Source organism: Tupaia chinensis, unplaced genomic scaffold (assembly GCF_000334495.1).
Source record: "Tupaia chinensis unplaced genomic scaffold, TupChi_1.0 Scaffold000627_1, whole genome shotgun sequence".
Classification (NCBI taxonomy): Eukaryota; Metazoa; Chordata; class Mammalia; order Scandentia; family Tupaiidae; genus Tupaia; species Tupaia belangeri.
The window spans coordinates 91,653-108,372 of NW_006160147.1; the positions used below are offsets into that span (position 1 = coordinate 91,653).

Consider the following 16,720-nt stretch of genomic DNA (forward strand, 5'->3'; position numbering starts at 1 on the left):
TCCCAGAGTTTAAGCATTTCTACTTTCATAAAAACCACAAATGAGTTCTCACTATGTACAATATATTGTATGAGGGGTTTAAAGAGGCAAGAGACTCCATCCTAACCCACAGAGGAATATGAATCTGGTAAGATACAGGCTCGTAACTGTTTCAAGGCAGAATTCTGTAATGAAGGTACAGTCAGTCTACAGAACTGTAGAAAGAATGAAAGTTCTTCTGGCAGAGAGGGATATGGAAAGCTTCATGGAAGACTGGGTATTGATTTGGACCTTGAGGAAAGGTAAAATCCCTATGTGAAATAGGTAAGGCTTACATTCACGGACATTAGGTCTCGGCAACTGCCAGTATTCCAGAATATTCAGCAGCACAGAGGTCCTTGTATAGTGATGAGAACACTAGCTCTTCATACAGGTCTGGATTCCCAAAAGCAGAGGTAGTAAGAGAGCTGCTCACCTAAGGGGGATCCTAAGGACTCAACATGTAGGAGTGGGACAGGAGCGGAGAGAGAAAGATAGCCTTATGTTCAGTGGTTTTCTAACTTGGCGAATTGTATGTCTGTATTTTGTCAGAGGATAAATCATTCCTTCTACTGTGTATGCTGTGTCTATAGCCTTAGGTATGCTGTCTTTACCTCTGTAAGCTCATTCTGTACAGCCACTTGGTTTTGTTTTGTTTCTGTTTTTTATAGGGTACATGAGTTTGCCAGAAAGAGAAAGACAAAGATGGCGAGAGTAAAAGTGAGAGTTCACCCCCAGAGGGGATGGCCATACCACGATCCCTTCCCCGTTCTCCTCCTGCAGCCACTCGGTTTTGAATGCTCTTACCAGCTGACATTGTGCCTTGTAAATATTAGGAGTACAACGAACGTTTGCACAATGGAAATTGAATTTAACCATGAGCAGAATTAATAAGGCTTAAACCCAAGTAGTGTGGCTCCCATGTCTTTACTCTTAATCATTACCCTTTGTTAATGATGACTCATGATAGTCTTGAACAATGGACCGTGGAATTTTGATTTTGTTATATCAGCAAGAAGGAGCTTATGAAGGTTTTGCTAAGCACTACACTCGGGTGATTAGACTTCTGATTATAGTCAGCATGTGTTGGAGGGAAGAGAATCTGCAAAGAATGGGGCTGGGAGACTATGGCAAAAGTAGTTTGTAGAATGAAAGGAGAGAGGGGTGAGTGGGTGGTGTGGTGGTTAAGGTGTTGAACTCCCACATGGCCAACTACGGTTCAAGTCTCTAACCTGGCAGCTTGCTTTCTCACTTTCCCTCTCTTTCTCTCTAGTGAGTGCATGTCCCCTATGACAAATTTAAAAATGATACTGAAATAGAGGACCAGCAGGTGGTGTAGTGGTTAAGGCACTGGACACTCCCACATGACTGACCATGGTTTGAGTCCTGGACCTGGTGGCTTGCTTTCTAACTTTCCCTATCTGTCTTTCTCTGTCTCTCTCTATCTCTCTCTGATCAAATTAAAAATAAATTGATGAATAAATAACATTAAGTAAACAATTCCTTTTAAAAATGATACTAATAATAAATAAAATAAATAATTTTTCAAAAGAATGAAAGCAGAGATTTGAGAAGCAAGTGGTGATAGTGAGAATTCTTGACGAAGAGGATGAAGAAAAAGAAATTGAAGTTTTCATATTTAAGTTTTTCATAGAGCCACAGGAAAAAAACAAAGTGATGCTTTTAGTGCAAATTGAAAATGCATATGTTTTGGAGAATAGATTGAGGATAATAAAAGGGAAAATAACCGTCCTGTGCAGAAGAGTCTTTAATTTTCAAATTCTATAACCCGTTCCACATTCTAGAAATATCCATGGACAAGAGTCTCTTGTGTATATCTGACTCAATCTCTCGTTGCTTATTTCTGCTCACTTCCTCTTCTGTTCTGAGGGTAGATGAAAACGATAGTGTCATTGTTCTTTTAAGAACTCTCCCAGAATGAAAGCTTTTACACCATTTCTCTTACACATCGGTTTCCGGTTGCTGGTTATTGTTTGGATTTATAGATTCCGTTATAAAGGAACGTTAAGGTCTCCGAATTCTCTGTTGTCTTCATGTTCTAGTGAATGTAGGACTAACCTGTTGCTGCCCAACTGTCTTCTCCACCTGAGATCTATATGAGAAACAAATGTAAACGGAAATAGGAGTCAGATAGCAGAATCCAACTTGGAGAAAATTCTTTCTGTCAAAGCATACAGGAAGCAGCTCTGCGTAACTCTGAGCCTTGCCTGCTTTCCTTTATTCTTTTTGGTGCCATGTTTAGGCCGCCTTCCTTTCTCCCTGCTATCTTCGATGGCCAGGCAGTTACTCCATAGTACTCTTGACTCATTCGCTGGTAAATGCTGAAAACTCTTCTAAAAACTTTTGTTCTTGCAATCATGGGTTTTAGGGTGGGCAGTGTCTTTCTAACCTCTCTCCCCCACAGCTCTTGATTCTTCAAAAAATCAGCTAGAAGTTTCCTTATGCCTCTGCCCGATTTGATGGTGGGATGCCAAAGCTCCTGTCTCCTCTCCTCAGTCCAAAGGCTACCCACCAGGATATCTTAATCACAGGAACACACTCAACTGTCATTTAAGGGCATTTAGATTAATGTGTTTTACAACCACCAGAAGAGTAAAATGACAAAAGACTTTGTGTTTTTCTTAAGTCATAGAGCTATAAGGACAAATAATAGGAAGGGAAAAAAAGAGAGCGAGAGAGAGAAAGAACAGGATGAGGGAAATCAGGATGGCAAGTATGAATGAGCAGATCCATCGGATTTAAAGCTGAATCCTAAACCAGCAAGGGGAAAGCTGGATACCCCAGAACCCTCAAACAGCTTGGTAATTGTTGACATCGGGGGACCAGGAGTTAGAATAATGGCTTTGTCACTGGACTCCCATGTAGTCGATTGCGGTTCGAGTCCCAGACCCAGTGTCTTAAAACTCACGCCAGGTGCGTGTGTGTGCGTGCCCAAGATCCCTAGAGGAGAATGGAGGAAAAGGGATTGCGGCATGGCCATCCCCCTGGGGGGTGATTTCTCGCTTTTTGTCTCTCTGTCTCTCTCTGTCTGGCTTGCACGCACCCTATAGCAAAAACCTCTCTGAAAGAAAAAAAAAATTGTTGGTACCAGGATCCTTTAGCGGGGGAGGAGATAAAACTAAACATAGAAATACTGGTTGAAAATCGGGACCAGCAGTTGGCATAATGGTTACATTGCTGGACTCCCATGTAGTCGATTGCAGTTTGGTCGCAGACCCAGTGGCTTACACTCACCCCAGGCACATGTGCATGCATGCCCAAAAATCCCAAGAGGAGAATGGAGAAGGGATTGCAGCATATCCATCCCCAGAGGGGTGATTTCTCACTTTCTTTCTGTCTCTCCAGGTGAGTACACATGCCCTATAGCACAAATCTCTCTCTCTCTCCAAAAAAAAGAAAGATGTATATAATACTTAGACTCGCAGACCCTCGCCTCTGCTCCCAGAAGGATAATCACCTTTTCCCTTCATCAACAGAAGACTGGAGATTTATTCTCTGCAGAGACTAAAACAAGTGGCCTCTGATAAACTCTTGCCACAAATAAGGGTGCAGATTTTGAACCAAAAGAGAGGGAATAAGTAAACTTTATATATTGAATGTTGAAACCTCCAGACTACTTCTCCAACTTAGCTCTTAGAAAACTGGTCCTGCATTCTTCAGGCTGGAGTTCAGTAGATTCATCAACCGGCAATCTGACCAACCCAAGAGAAAAAACTTAAATGAATCCGTCTGATCACACCTCCTTATACTGAGACCACATTGACAAGTCTTACCCTATGTGCACAGAGCTTCTAAAAAATGTAGTGTGAGTGTCCCATTCTTACCAATGAGCAAATAGCCCTGCATCACTAGGCATCTGAGAAGATCTGTAACACGAACACCAGGTTTGACCTGGCAATTTGCTTTCTCACTTTCTGTCTCTGTCTTTCTCTGGTCTAATTAAAATAATAGTAATGATGGATAAAATTAAATAAATAATTCTTTTAAAAAATAAAAGGACACTTGGAAGGTAAACTTATGATAGCAGGAACGGAAAGCTTACTAGAGAAGATGGAAGGTAAATCTGAGCCTCACTCTGCACCTAGGCTAGGGCTCGTTGACGGTGGCTTGCTAGGAGACAGATATATGCATAGGGCTTTTTTGAAGGAAGCACTAGAAAGCGTTGCTAGTGATTACTTTAGAAGTAAGCATGGGGCCCAGCTTTGTGCTGCAGTGGTAAGGCTCTGCTCGAGAGAAACTGAATTTCACGGGGCAATCCTGATTCGAATTCTTGGCCTGGTCGGCCTGAACCACACCAACCATATGTGTGAGCGCCTGAGATCTGATGGGCCGCTGGACTGGAGGAAGGGGATCGTGGTGTGACAGGCCTCATGGAGTGTGCTCATCTCTCTCTCTTCCACTCTCACTCTCCCATGTGCATACACGTGCTCTACCATGGGGGGGTGGTAGTGGTGGCAGAATCTGCATACTTTATGCCAGAAAAAAAGAAACAAAAATAGAAGGCCAGGAAAGGGGTATTTTTATGTAATATTTGAGTCTGCAATGGCATGCATTACTTTTCTAATTTTTTTTCCTAGAGAAAGGAAATGTGTTCCCTCCGATGGAACATCTATAATGGAGATACTTAACCCTTAGGTAATAACAGCAAAATTTCCTTTGTTCAGAACCTGCGAAGGAATTTTGCTAGGAACCCTTTAAATATTGCAGCTAACCTTCCCTGGTCGTCTTAGGCTTACACTGTGTCACTCCAGGGAAGGAGCGAGAGGGGCTATCTTTTGAGCTGTGAGGACCTGAATGTCTCCAGAAGATAAATCCCCTTCTCCATTTCTGTGTTAGGCTCTCCTTACAGGTAGAGTAACGGGTAGTTCCTTTTGGCTCTGTGGAATGCTGCAGTCCTTTTTGGCAACAGCCCTTCCATGATAACTTTCTGCTCCAGGACCTTGCTTACCAATAATTAATCTCAGATGAAAGGTTCAGTACTGCAGGCTTCCTCTGTCTCTGACCTAAGAACACTCTGTGAATAGTTTGTTTGTTTGTTTGCCAGAGATGTTATCTTGACTCACAAGAGCTGATAGGATCATAAAACCACGTCATCTTTCTTCAGTATGCTTTCTCGACAGAATGGGGAGTGTAAATAGCTTAGCCCAAGACAAAAGCGAGATTTAATATCTATCTCAAGTAGGGGGAGAGGGGAGGTTAATTGTTAATTTCATAATGGCACTATGTCAAAGTAATAAAATTGAGTAACTCTCTAGCGTGTACTAAGCCCCGATTTTGCTCTTTGAGAAATGTGTTTGGAGAAATCCCTGCAGAACGACTGAGCCAAGTGTCCAAACCACCCACGTGCTGTTCCCGGCATGTGAATTAGAGGGCGGCCAGTGGGAGTCTGGGCCAAGCACTTAGATGACTAGTGTGTCTGATGTCTGTTCCCTGATATGGAACTCAAAATAAATCAAAAAGGAAAAATTTTCCAGATACCCGCTAATTCATAAAAAACATCTTCAGCCTCTGTAAACCTTGCACTCATGCAAAGCTGACACACAGATCTCCTCTGAACAAGGATTTAGAGATGAATTCCCACAGGCACAGCTACTCATGTAGACTTACTGAACTTTGGTGTTTCAGTTTTAGGCTCCGAGTAAAATTAGAAGAACCTTGCAGGGTCCAGAAGAAACTGGAACATTTAGAAAATGGGACTTTCGAAGAAGGGTTATAAGAGACCAAATCTGGGGGCCACCAAATGGCATGGTGGATAGGGGTGCTGAACTCCCATATAGCCAACCATGGTTCGAGTCCTGGACTTGGCCGCTTGTCTCTCACTTTCCCTCTCTCTCCCTTTCTCTCTCTCTCTCTCTCACTCTGTCCCTCTCTGGTCAAATTTAAATAAATAAGGTTAAATGAAATAATTATTTTTTAAAAAGAGAATTTGAACTAGAAAATAATGAGGGTGATTGAAAAAAAATGTGAATAGATAGAACAAGAGGAAAATGGAATAAATAGTGGAGGAGTCTATTTAGATTGGATCTTAAGAATAAATTTTCTGGGACTGGCTCCATGGCCTGGTGGTTAAGGAAGCCAGATCCTACATAGGCAACTGCGGTTCAAATCTCAACCCTGGCAGCTTGAGCAACATGCCAGGCATGTGTGCATGTTGCCCTAAATCCCAGCAGGATAAGGAAATGGAGGAGAAGGATTTATTGCGTGACTGCACTCCATTGGGGGAGTGTTTTCTCCTTCTTTTTCTCTGCCTTTCTCGCGAACACATGCAGCCTCTGGTAAATAAAAAAAGAATAAGCTTTCTTACTGTGAACCTTGGTAGACTGAAAAACGAAGGAGCAAAGGAATGTTGTAGAGCCCAAGCTACAAAGATAATGGAGGCTGTGGTGAGTTCTTGCCGCACATGGACTGGGGTTCTCAGATACAGAGGTTCAGCAACAGAGCTTCCTGACACCACAGTTCTGATATTTTAAGAAATTGGCAGGGAAATGAAGCCCTCCAGCACAAACTTGGCACCTCTTCTTGACCACAGTGCTTCCAGTTTGGTTCACTTACCAGAAAAGCTGTAAGTGCTATTTAGAAGCAGGATCTGATCCCAGGACAGGAGGAATTGTTAAACAGGAGACAGCGAAAAATGATAGGTCTAAGGAGTTCTAGGAAAGAAACTTTGTTCAGTTACCTTGTTTTACCAGGTACAGAGTGTTTTATTTATTAAAAAAATATTAAGAGGTTTTTGCTTTAGGGCATGTGCATTCTCTGGAGAGAGAGACAGAAACAGTGAGAGGGAAAGTGAAACATCGCCCCCCCCCAGGGAGAATGGCCATGCTGCAATCCCCTCTCCTCTATTCTCCTCCTGGGATCTTGAGCACGCACGCACACATACCCAGTGTGATTTTCAAGCCACCAGGTCTGGGACTTGAACTGTGGTAGGTCATGTGGGAGGTCAGCGATGTAACCACTATGCCAACTGCTGGCTCTTGGAACATTTTAGAAAAGGGAAGAAAAGATATCTGGAGAACACATCTGAAAATGAACAAAAGTATGGTAGTTATAAGAACAGAGGCTATTTATAGGGAGAAGAAATCAATTTGAATAATTAGATTGACCCAAAAATTACCTTGTCTTTATAATACATTTTTCTGTTAAGGAAATCAAACAACACTTGCCAGATAAAGAGAGTCTCCTCCTCTACTAAAAGAACATTGCCACCTTACAGGAAGTTTAAGTCACACTCTGAATTATTGGCAAACACAGAGCTAACCCCCAAATTTCCTTCTTTCGGCCAGTCTGTATGTTGGCGTAGGGCCTTTTTTGGTTTGTTGGTCAGTATTAAAAATTGGGACCAGCAAATGGTGTAGTGGTTATGTCACATGGTTATGGACTCCCACATAGTTGACTATGGTTCGAGTCCCAGACCTGGTGACTTAAAACTCACACCAGATGAGTGTGTGTGCGTGTGCCCAAGATCCCAGTAGGAAAATGGAGGAGAAGGGATTACAGACAGCATGGCCATCCCCCCTGGAGGGAGGGGGATGATTTCTCACCTTCTGTCTCTGCACATGCTCTATATCAAAAATCTCTAAATTTTTTTCTATTAATGTATTTCTTGGGCCAGTCCCATGGCCTAGTGATTAAGGGAGCCATATCTTGCAAAACCAACATTCAAATCCTGGCCCTGGCAGTTTGAAAAACATACCAAGGATATAATGTGTGAATGCTCCGAATCCCAACAAGATGGAGAAACGAAGGGATTGTAACATGGTCAGCCCCTATTAAGGGTACTTTCCCTCCGCCTCTCTCTGTCTCTCTCTGTCTCTCTCTGGTAATATACACTCTGACAGTTACAAATATAGGAAACGTAGGGAACCAGCAGTTAGCATAATGGCTATGTCGCTGGACTCCCACATAGTTGACCACGGTTCGTGTCCCAGACCCGGTGGCTTAAGACTCACGCCGGGCGCGTGTGCGTGCATGCCCAAGATCCTGAGAGGAGAATGGAGGAGAAGGGATTGCGGCGTGGCCATACTCCCTGGGGGTGATTTCTCGCTTTCTGCACGCGCCCTATAGCGGAAAAACCTCTCTAAATAAATAAATAAATAAATAAGGAAACGTACCCGCCTTGGCTTCTGTTTTTGCTGCTAACCTCTGCCTCTCTTCTGCAGCTGGGATGAAAGCAGCTCCATCAGCAGTGGGCTCAGCGATGCCTCGGACAACCTCAGCTCGGAAGAGTTCAATGCCAGCTCCTCACTCAACTCCCTCCCGACAACTCCCACTGCTTCTCGCAGGAACTCAACGATAGTGGTACGTAGGTTCCGGGCCAGAGGGCGGCTCAGCAGTAAAACGTGGTGCCCTTTGTGTTTAGCCCACATTGCAGGATTCTGGATTTGCATCCAGAGACTTCCCTGAGTTTGCGGGGTACATCCCGTGGTCCCAGGATGGCTAAGGCTGGGGGTGAATCATGTTGCCAAGACGCTGTTAAGGATGCCATCTCGCCCATTAAATAAATAAATAAACCTTTTTAAAAACAGCTTTAAAAATCTTTTTTAAGTGCATGCACTCTCTAGAGAGAAGGAAAGCGAGGCATCAGCTCTAGGAGGCTTCCCATGCCACAGCCTCTTCTCCATTCTCCTTTTAGGATCTGGGCCACACACGCACACACCCCCTGTGTACACCCTCTGTGTGATTTTCATGCTTCTGGGTCTGGGGCCCAAACTGTATAGTCAGCCATGTGGGATCCAAACTGCCTTAACCTCCACACCACCTTTTGCCCCCCATACCTATTTTTTAAAAAAAAATAGTAGTGCGTGAGTATTAGCTTATGTGAGTGTTAGTTTGCTAACACTTAGGCCATCATCTCAAGGTGAACCACGGGGTGAACTGGGCAATGCCTCCCTATGTGCTTGCTCGGATACGCCACTCCAGGGATCAGTTCCCACAGGCCTTTGGCCCAGTTCTTTTAAATCTGGCCCCCCCCAGAAAAAAATATATATACATATATATATATAAAGGGCCTGGTGGTTGAGGAAACCAGATCCCCCATGGCCAACTATGCTGTTCAAGTCCTGGCCCTGACAGCTTGGCAGACGTGCCAGGTGCATATGTATGCATGCCTAAAAGTTCCAACAGGATAGAGAGGCAGGGGAGAGGGGATTGTGCCATGACCACTCCCCTTTGGGGGATACTTTCTCCCTCTCCCTTTCACTCTGTCTCTGTCTCCCTGGTGAGCACACACACACACACACACACACACACACACACAAAACAAACAAACAAAAAAGTGAAGCTACCAAGCCCTAGTGCTGTACCAGACTGAGGCAATGCATGTCAGAGCTGTTTCAACTGGAGAAGGAAAACAAACCCCAGCATGTCCTTCCCGGAGCCTGAGGGTGCATGCGGAAACCCTGGGCTGCCTCCCTGTGCTGGGCTGAGCAGAGCCACCCACTAACCCAAACACACCCTCTCCACTGTCCAGCTGCGTAGGAGTGTCTCACTCTGCCTTTTCTCTCTTCCCTTCAGCTACGCACAGACTCAGAGAAGCGCTCACTGGCAGAAAGTGGGCTGAGCTGGTTTAGTGAATCAGAGGAGAAGGCCCCCAAAAAGCTGGAGTACGACAGCGGTAGCCTAAAGATGGAACCTGGGACTTCGAAGTGGCGGAGAGAGCGGCCTGAGAGTGGTGACGATTCGTCCAAGGGTGGAGAGCTGAAAAAGCCCATCAGCCTGGGTCACCCTGGCTCCCTAAAGAAGGGCAAGACTCCGCCGGTGGCCGTCACATCCCCTATCACTCATACAGCCCAGAGCGCCCTCAAAGTTGCAGGTGAGGCTGGAGTAAAGGAACGGATGAGAATGAAGACCTCTTTCTTTCATTGCCCCTTCTTCCTTTTTTTTAAATTAAAACTTTTTTTTTTTGAGAGAGATTTTTGCTATAGGGTATATGTGCGAAAAAGTGAGAAATCACCCCCTTGGGGGATAGCCATGCTATAATCCCTTCTCCTCCATTCTTCTCTCGGGATTTTGGGCACACACGCGTACACACCTGGTGTGTTTCAAGCTGCTGGATCCTGGACTTGAACCGTAGTCATCCTTGTGGAAGGACAGCACTTTAACCATTATGCCACCTGCTGGTCTGGCTGTCTTTCTTCTGAGTGGTCATCAACTCACAGAATGACGGCAGACATCTGCATGGTGTTGTTAGAGCCCCACATTATCTTACCTGCTCTTTAGGACAGTCCTGTGAGTTGGGAAAGGTGGGTATTATCAGCTTCATGAGGGTGGAGATGGAGACTCAGGTTAAACTGCTGGGCCAAAATCACAGGACTACTAAGAAGTGGAGGAGGGCCCCAGCCTGTGTGGTGAAGTCAGAAGCATACTGAACTGCAATGTTGGAAACCACATGGCCGACCACTGGTTCAAATCCTTGCCCCATCAGCCTAAACACATGCATGCATGCCCCAAATCCTGATGAACTGGAGGGCTAGGGAGAAGGGGGCATTGCATGTACCCTCTAGCAAATTAAAAGAATAATAATAATAAATAAATACCAAAAAAAAAAAAAAGGAAAGGAAACAATGTATCAAATGGTGATAGCAAGAGAATTATGGTGCTCTCCAAATTGGCCCTTTGGGTAAGTCACAGCCTTAATCAGCACTTCCCTCTCATCGTGGATTCTCAATAGTCGTTGCCATACTCGATCGCTTCCCCCCTTTTGCCCTCTGTTGACCAGTAGTGATGTGCTTCCTTCTGGGTCATCTTTGTGATTGCCTCCACCATTTTAACCAAGATGGGCCATCTCAGTCTGGGAGCAGAAAACAACAAAGACAACGTAAAACCAAATCCCGGCCACCCTACACCCTCCTCCCCCAGAGTCCCTGTGGCAGAAAACCTCATCTGCTTGTCTACTATCCACTTTAACCACATTTGAACCTCTAAAATTCTACAATACATGACAATGCTCCCTTCTCCTGTGCAGAAAAAGGAAAGGATTTTTCTTAAAAGACTTTGCCATAGGATATGCGTACTACCCAGGAAGAGTGTGAAAGAGACAAAGAGAAGGAAAGTGAGAAGTTACCCCATGGGGAGATGGCCACATCGCAATCCCTTCTCCAGTCTCCTCCTGGCATTTGGGGCATGCATGTACATGTGCCTAGCATGATTCTCAAGCTGCTGGGTCCAAGACTCAACCACGGTTGGCCAGGTGGGAGTCCAGCATCTTAACCACTATGCCACCTGCTGGCCCCGAAGGGAAAGGATTTTTAAGATACTGGTCTCGGGGGCAGTGGTGGTACAGTGATGACATGATGCATGCAAGGCTGACCCACACGGGAGGTTCTGGGTTCAGCCTGGAAACTTCCCTAAGCATACCAGGCACGAGGATACCTGTGATCCAGGGCTGGCTGAGACCAGGGGTAAATCACAGTGTCAAGACCTTGTTGGGTGGAGGGGCTGTCTCTGTTTGTCTCTTTGTCTCTCTGACTCATAGAAAGAAGTAAACCATTTTTTTAGAGAGAGATTTTCGCTATAGGGTGCGTGTGCTTGTCAGGGAAGCAGAGAGAGACAGAGAGATAGAAATAAAGAAATCACCCTCTGGGGGGGATAATGTTGCAATCCCTTCTCCTCCATTCTCCTCTCAGAATTTTGGGCACATATACACGTGCCTGGTGTGAGTTTTAAGCCACCAAGTCCAGGACTCGAACTGTGGTCAATTACACGGAAGTCCAACGATGTAACCATTATGCCATCTGCTGGTCCCAAGAAGTAAATAAACCTTAAAAAAATTTTTTTAAAGATACTGGTCATCTTGGAGCTAGGTGGTAATACAGTGGTAATGCAACTAGACCCACCTGGGAAAAGTCCTGGGTTCAAGTCCCATGACTTCATGATCCATACCAGCTGAGACTTGGGGTGGATCACAGCATGAGGCCCCTATTGGTGGTAACTATCTTTGTGTTACTCTCTCTTTCTTATTTAACATTTTTTTAAAAAGAACAAAAACCTTTTTAAAAAGTTGGTCAGGGACTAGCAGAAGACATAATGTTATGTCGCTGGACTCCTGCATAATTGACTACAGTTCAGGTACACGACCCAACCACTTAACACTCACACTGGGTATGTGTGCATGTGTGCCCAAAATCCTGAGAGGAGAATGGAGCCAAAGAGATTGCCGTGGAGCCATCTTCCCTGGAGGGTGATTTCTCTTTCTATCTCTGTCTCTCCAGTGAGTGCACATGCCCCATAGCAAAAAAAAGGAAAAAGAAAAAAAGTTGGTCAGTTTGAGCTACTCTTACCATATTTCCTGCCTCTTGCAGGCAAACCTGAAGGAAAAGCCACAGACAAAGGAAAGCTCGCAGTGAAGAACACGGGACTCCAGCGCTCCTCTTCGGATGCCGGCCGGGATCGCCTGAGTGATGCTAAGAAACCGCCCTCGGGCATTGCTCGCCCCTCCACATCAGGATCCTTTGGCTACAAGAAGCCCCCACCTACCACGGGCACAGCCACCGTCATGCAGACTGGTGGCTCAGCCACCCTCAGCAAGATTCAGAAGTCCTCAGGCATCCCGGTCAAACCAGTAAATGGACGCAAGACCAGCCTAGATGTGTCTAACAGTGCAGAGCCAGGATTCCTGGCTCCTGGAGCCCGTTCCAACATCCAGTACCGCAGCCTGCCCCGGCCAGCCAAGTCTAGTTCTATGAGTGTGACTGGTGGGCGGGGTGGACCTCGCCCTGTTAGCAGCAGCATCGACCCCAGTCTCCTCAGCACCAAGCAGGGAAGCCTTACGCCTTCTAGACTGAAGGAGCCTTCCAAGGTAGCCAGTGGGCGGACTACTCCAGCCCCTGTCAATCAGACGGACCGGGAAAAGGAGAAGGCCAAAGCCAAGGCAGTGGCCTTGGACGCAGACAACATCTCCTTGAAGAGCGTTGGCTCCCCAGAAAGTACTCCCAAGAACCAAGCAAGCCACTCCCCAGCCCCCAAGTTGCCAGAGCTCCCACCAACCCCTCTCAGGTACCCAATGGGGCAGCTGTCTCCTTGTCTCTCTGCTCTGTCTCTCTTGTGTTTACACCTGCCTCCTTAGACTAGGTGAAGCATGGCCTCTCCACTCTTGACAGGCTATGTGTGGGTCTTCTCCCTCCCGCCCCCTAGGTGCCAAGTTTCTTCTCCTTTTAAAACCATGTTGAAAACTCTGGCTGTCTGTACTGTTCTTCCATCAGTCCCTAACCTGTCTCCAGCACTTGCTTGGGTGGTCTTGCTGTGTGCTGTATTTGCACTCAGAGACCTGCTTATGTAAAAACTCACTGCGTCTGTCGTGTACACATGCGGTCCCCTTCAAGACCGAAGCTGCACAAGTCAGGTACCAGAGTTCATCCCCATGTATTCCACCACAGCATCAGGATAAACCTCTGTACTTAGCAGACAGCTACAGAATGAGAAGCTGGACTTGCGTTCCTATGAGGCGCCATCTGCCTCTTGCTCTGTAATTCTGTCATCCTAAATATTTTGTTTCATCTTCACTTCTCTCAGGGCCACATCTAAGAGCTTTGTCAAGCCACCCTCACTAGCCAATCTAGACAAGGTCAACTCCAACAGCCTGGATCTACCATCGTCCAGCGACGCCCATGCTGCCAAGGTCCCAGATCTGCATGCCACGAGCTCGGCAGCTGGGGGCCCTCTTACTTCCTGCTTTACCCCCAGTCCGGCGCCCATCCTCAATATTAACTCGGCCAGCTTCTCCCAGGGCTTGGAGCTCATGTCGGGTTTCAGTGTCCCCAAGGAGACCCGCATGTACCCCAAACTCTCAGGCCTGCACAGGAGCATGGAGTCTCTCCAGATGCCAATGAGCCTGCCCAGTGCCTTCCCCAGCACTGCCCCTATCCCCACACCCCCTGCCCCCGCTGCTGCTCCCCCTGAGGAAAAAACAGAAGAGCTGACCTGGAGTGGAAGCCCCAGAACTGGGCAGCTGGACAGGTGGGGGGCTGGAGACAGATCCATGAGCTCAGCCTGTGCTGGGGTCTTCCATGAGCAAAACTGTCCTATTGGGTTATTGGAAAGTCATGATGCATTTTTGCATAGAAAAAAAAAGAAACTAGATGTAATGACTTTTCTGACAACCCAAAATATTTGATTACCATTCTGTGACTGCCTGAATTTTTCTATATATACCAAGCAATTTCTTTTTTTTGTTGTTTTTTTAAAAGAATTATTTTATTTAACTTCATTTTTTATTATTATTATTTTCTAGTTTGATCAGACAGACAGAGAGAGGGAGAGAGAGTGAGAGAGAGGGAAAGTGAGAAAGTAAGCCACCAGGTCCAAGACTTGAACAGTGGACAGCCATGTGGGAGTCCAGCACCTTTAACTACCACACCACCTGCCAGCCCCCCAAGTAATTTCATATGCTTCACAACAACTCCATGAAATAGGGTTTTGTTTTTAAATTAGTATCTTCAGCTTATAAATGGAGAAGCCAGTGCACAGAGAAGTTAAATGACTTACGTAAGATCTCATAATTATTGTAACCTGTCATTAGCGCTTTTGCTTCCTAGTCCAAAATAATTTCTTATGTTACATTCTGGTTTTCATCTATATATGATCTTTCTTTTTTAAAGAATTATTTAATTTTATTTATTATTATTATTTAATTTGCTCTAAGGCACATATGTTCACCAGAGAAAGATGTAGAAAGTGAGAAAGCAACCCACCAGATCTGGGACTCAAACCACAGTCTTCCATGTGGGAGTCCAGCACCTTAGCCACCATACCACTTGCTGGCCCCTATGTGATCTTTTAATAGCTAACCACATTAGATTCCTAATCAGAGAAAAACATTGACTATTTTAGATAAATTTGCCAAGTCATAAGCCGGGAAGCAGGCCACGCTGTCTCCTTACTTTATTTCTAGAGATAAAAGGGGTTAGAGTAGGATGTTCCGTGTCTACATCCCCCAGATCTACATATGGTACGAAACTCTGATTTCTAAGGTGGACCCACATGCTTCTCTTTTTCTATCCTCACAGCAGTCAGCGGGATCGGAACACCCTCCCCAAGAAAGGGCTCAGGTAACCCTAAAAGACATTTTTTTCTTCTCTATACCTAAGGCTCCCGGTCAGTATGAAAAATTGTAACTTGACCTGCCCCAGGCCCCAATCCTGAGCGCAGTAACTCCTTTAACTGAGTCATCTGTATGTGAGCCTCTACAAATACCACCTAGCACCCTGTGCAAGCTTAACCTTACATGAGTAACTTTTATAGAAAGTGTTCTTTTTAGTGACGAGGAGAGACAAGTTTGCACATGGGACTCAGGCTTACCTGTACCAGCCTGCATTGTCCCATTCCTGGCTGAACATCATCTCTGTCATTTTCCTCCCTCAGTGTGAGGACGGAAGAACAGCTTGCTCTGGGGTCACTCCAGTGCGCCCAGGGCAGGCACACCTGGTCCTCTGCTGTTACAACAGCCATGAGTTGTTAGTTGTGTGGTGGCTCCTGCCACGTGGAAGCCCACACATGGAATCGTGGAGTTGTCCTGAGCTTCGGGGAGACGTTCTCAGGCAGCCCCATCATTGCTGCACCTCCCCTCGTGGGAATCCCTGCTGGCCCTTCACATCTACTGGGCCACCTCCTGCTCCCTCTATAGGCCGCCCCTTCTCCTGGTCCTGCTGCCAGAGCCCTGGCTCCAACCTAGCTCAGTCAGCCTCCTCTATACCAGCCAAAAGAGGGCATCACTCAGTAGCTGCCCAGACTGAGTCCTTCTGCCACCTCCTGCAGGTACCAGCTCCAGTCCCAGGAGGACAGCAAGGAGAGGCGACACTCCCACACTATTGGGGGGCTGCCTGAAGCCGATGACCAGCCAGAGCTGCCTTCGCCCCCTGCGCTCTCCCTGTCCCTGAGTGCCAAGGGCCAGCTCACCAACATAGGTCAGTGCTATAGTCACCCACCGTGGCACAGGCGGCAGTAGGTGTGCCCTGCAACTGGACGCAAGGCATCTGGGCTTGGGTGTCTCACGCTCACTTGAGTGTCTGCATGCTGCCTCAGTTTACCCACCCAAATCACTATGAAGGCAAAGTGCCCAAGATCCTAAACTGAAAAGTGGCCTCTGGGCACAAGTTAGAGGGTTCTTAGAGCATCAGAGTCTGAATGAGGGTGTGGAAAAGCTTTAAATTGGAGCTCGGAGATCAGCCAGGGCAGGGAGCAGGCACATCACGCTGCCAGGAAGGGGCTGCCGGGCCTGCTGGTGAAAGGAGGGGAGGAAGTGAGTCGTGGGGAGGAAGAGGCAAAGGCTGATGGCGGAGGTTGGGATTTGCCTCCAAACCCAGAGAGTCCAGATTCCCCAACCACTTAGGCTGGGCCAGGACCATCCTAACCCTGCAGGCAGAGCTGACTAAGTGTCCCAGCCACACCCTCTCTAAAGCCTACGGGAAAGGGAAAGCCAGAGAAGAAGGAGGCGGGCCTGTAATGCAGACACAGTGCAGGACGAAGCTTCCGGGAGAGGCCTGACCCAGCACGGCACACCAGCCCTGGCCCAGGGAAGCACCAGCCTTCATTGGCCTCTAGCAGCCCCTCCGGGACCACGTCTGGGACAGGCTAGTGGCTTACCTGTGTGTCTCTAAACCCATCTCTTCTTTCAGTTGAGCGAAAGACATCAGTAAATAGACAAGCACTGGACGTGCCTGTGCGGTGACTGGGGAGTTTGAGGGAA

General features: G+C 46.6%; 1 protein-coding gene across 1 annotated transcript in view; it reads left to right on the forward strand.

Annotated features, from left to right (window-relative positions):
• LOC102474746 (neuron navigator 1) overlaps positions 1 to 16,720 on the forward strand; it is a 108,471-nt gene that overhangs the window by 57,441 nt on the left and 34,310 nt on the right. Inside the window, exons 2-7 of the mRNA XM_014591931.2 lie at positions 8,199 to 8,337; positions 9,553 to 9,850; positions 12,339 to 13,032; positions 13,549 to 13,992; positions 15,042 to 15,083; positions 15,790 to 15,938. Coding sequence (XP_014447417.1) covers positions 8,199 to 8,337; positions 9,553 to 9,850; positions 12,339 to 13,032; positions 13,549 to 13,992; positions 15,042 to 15,083; positions 15,790 to 15,938 — 1,766 coding nt within the window. The remainder of the gene's footprint in view (positions 1 to 8,198; positions 8,338 to 9,552; positions 9,851 to 12,338; positions 13,033 to 13,548; positions 13,993 to 15,041; positions 15,084 to 15,789; positions 15,939 to 16,720) is intronic.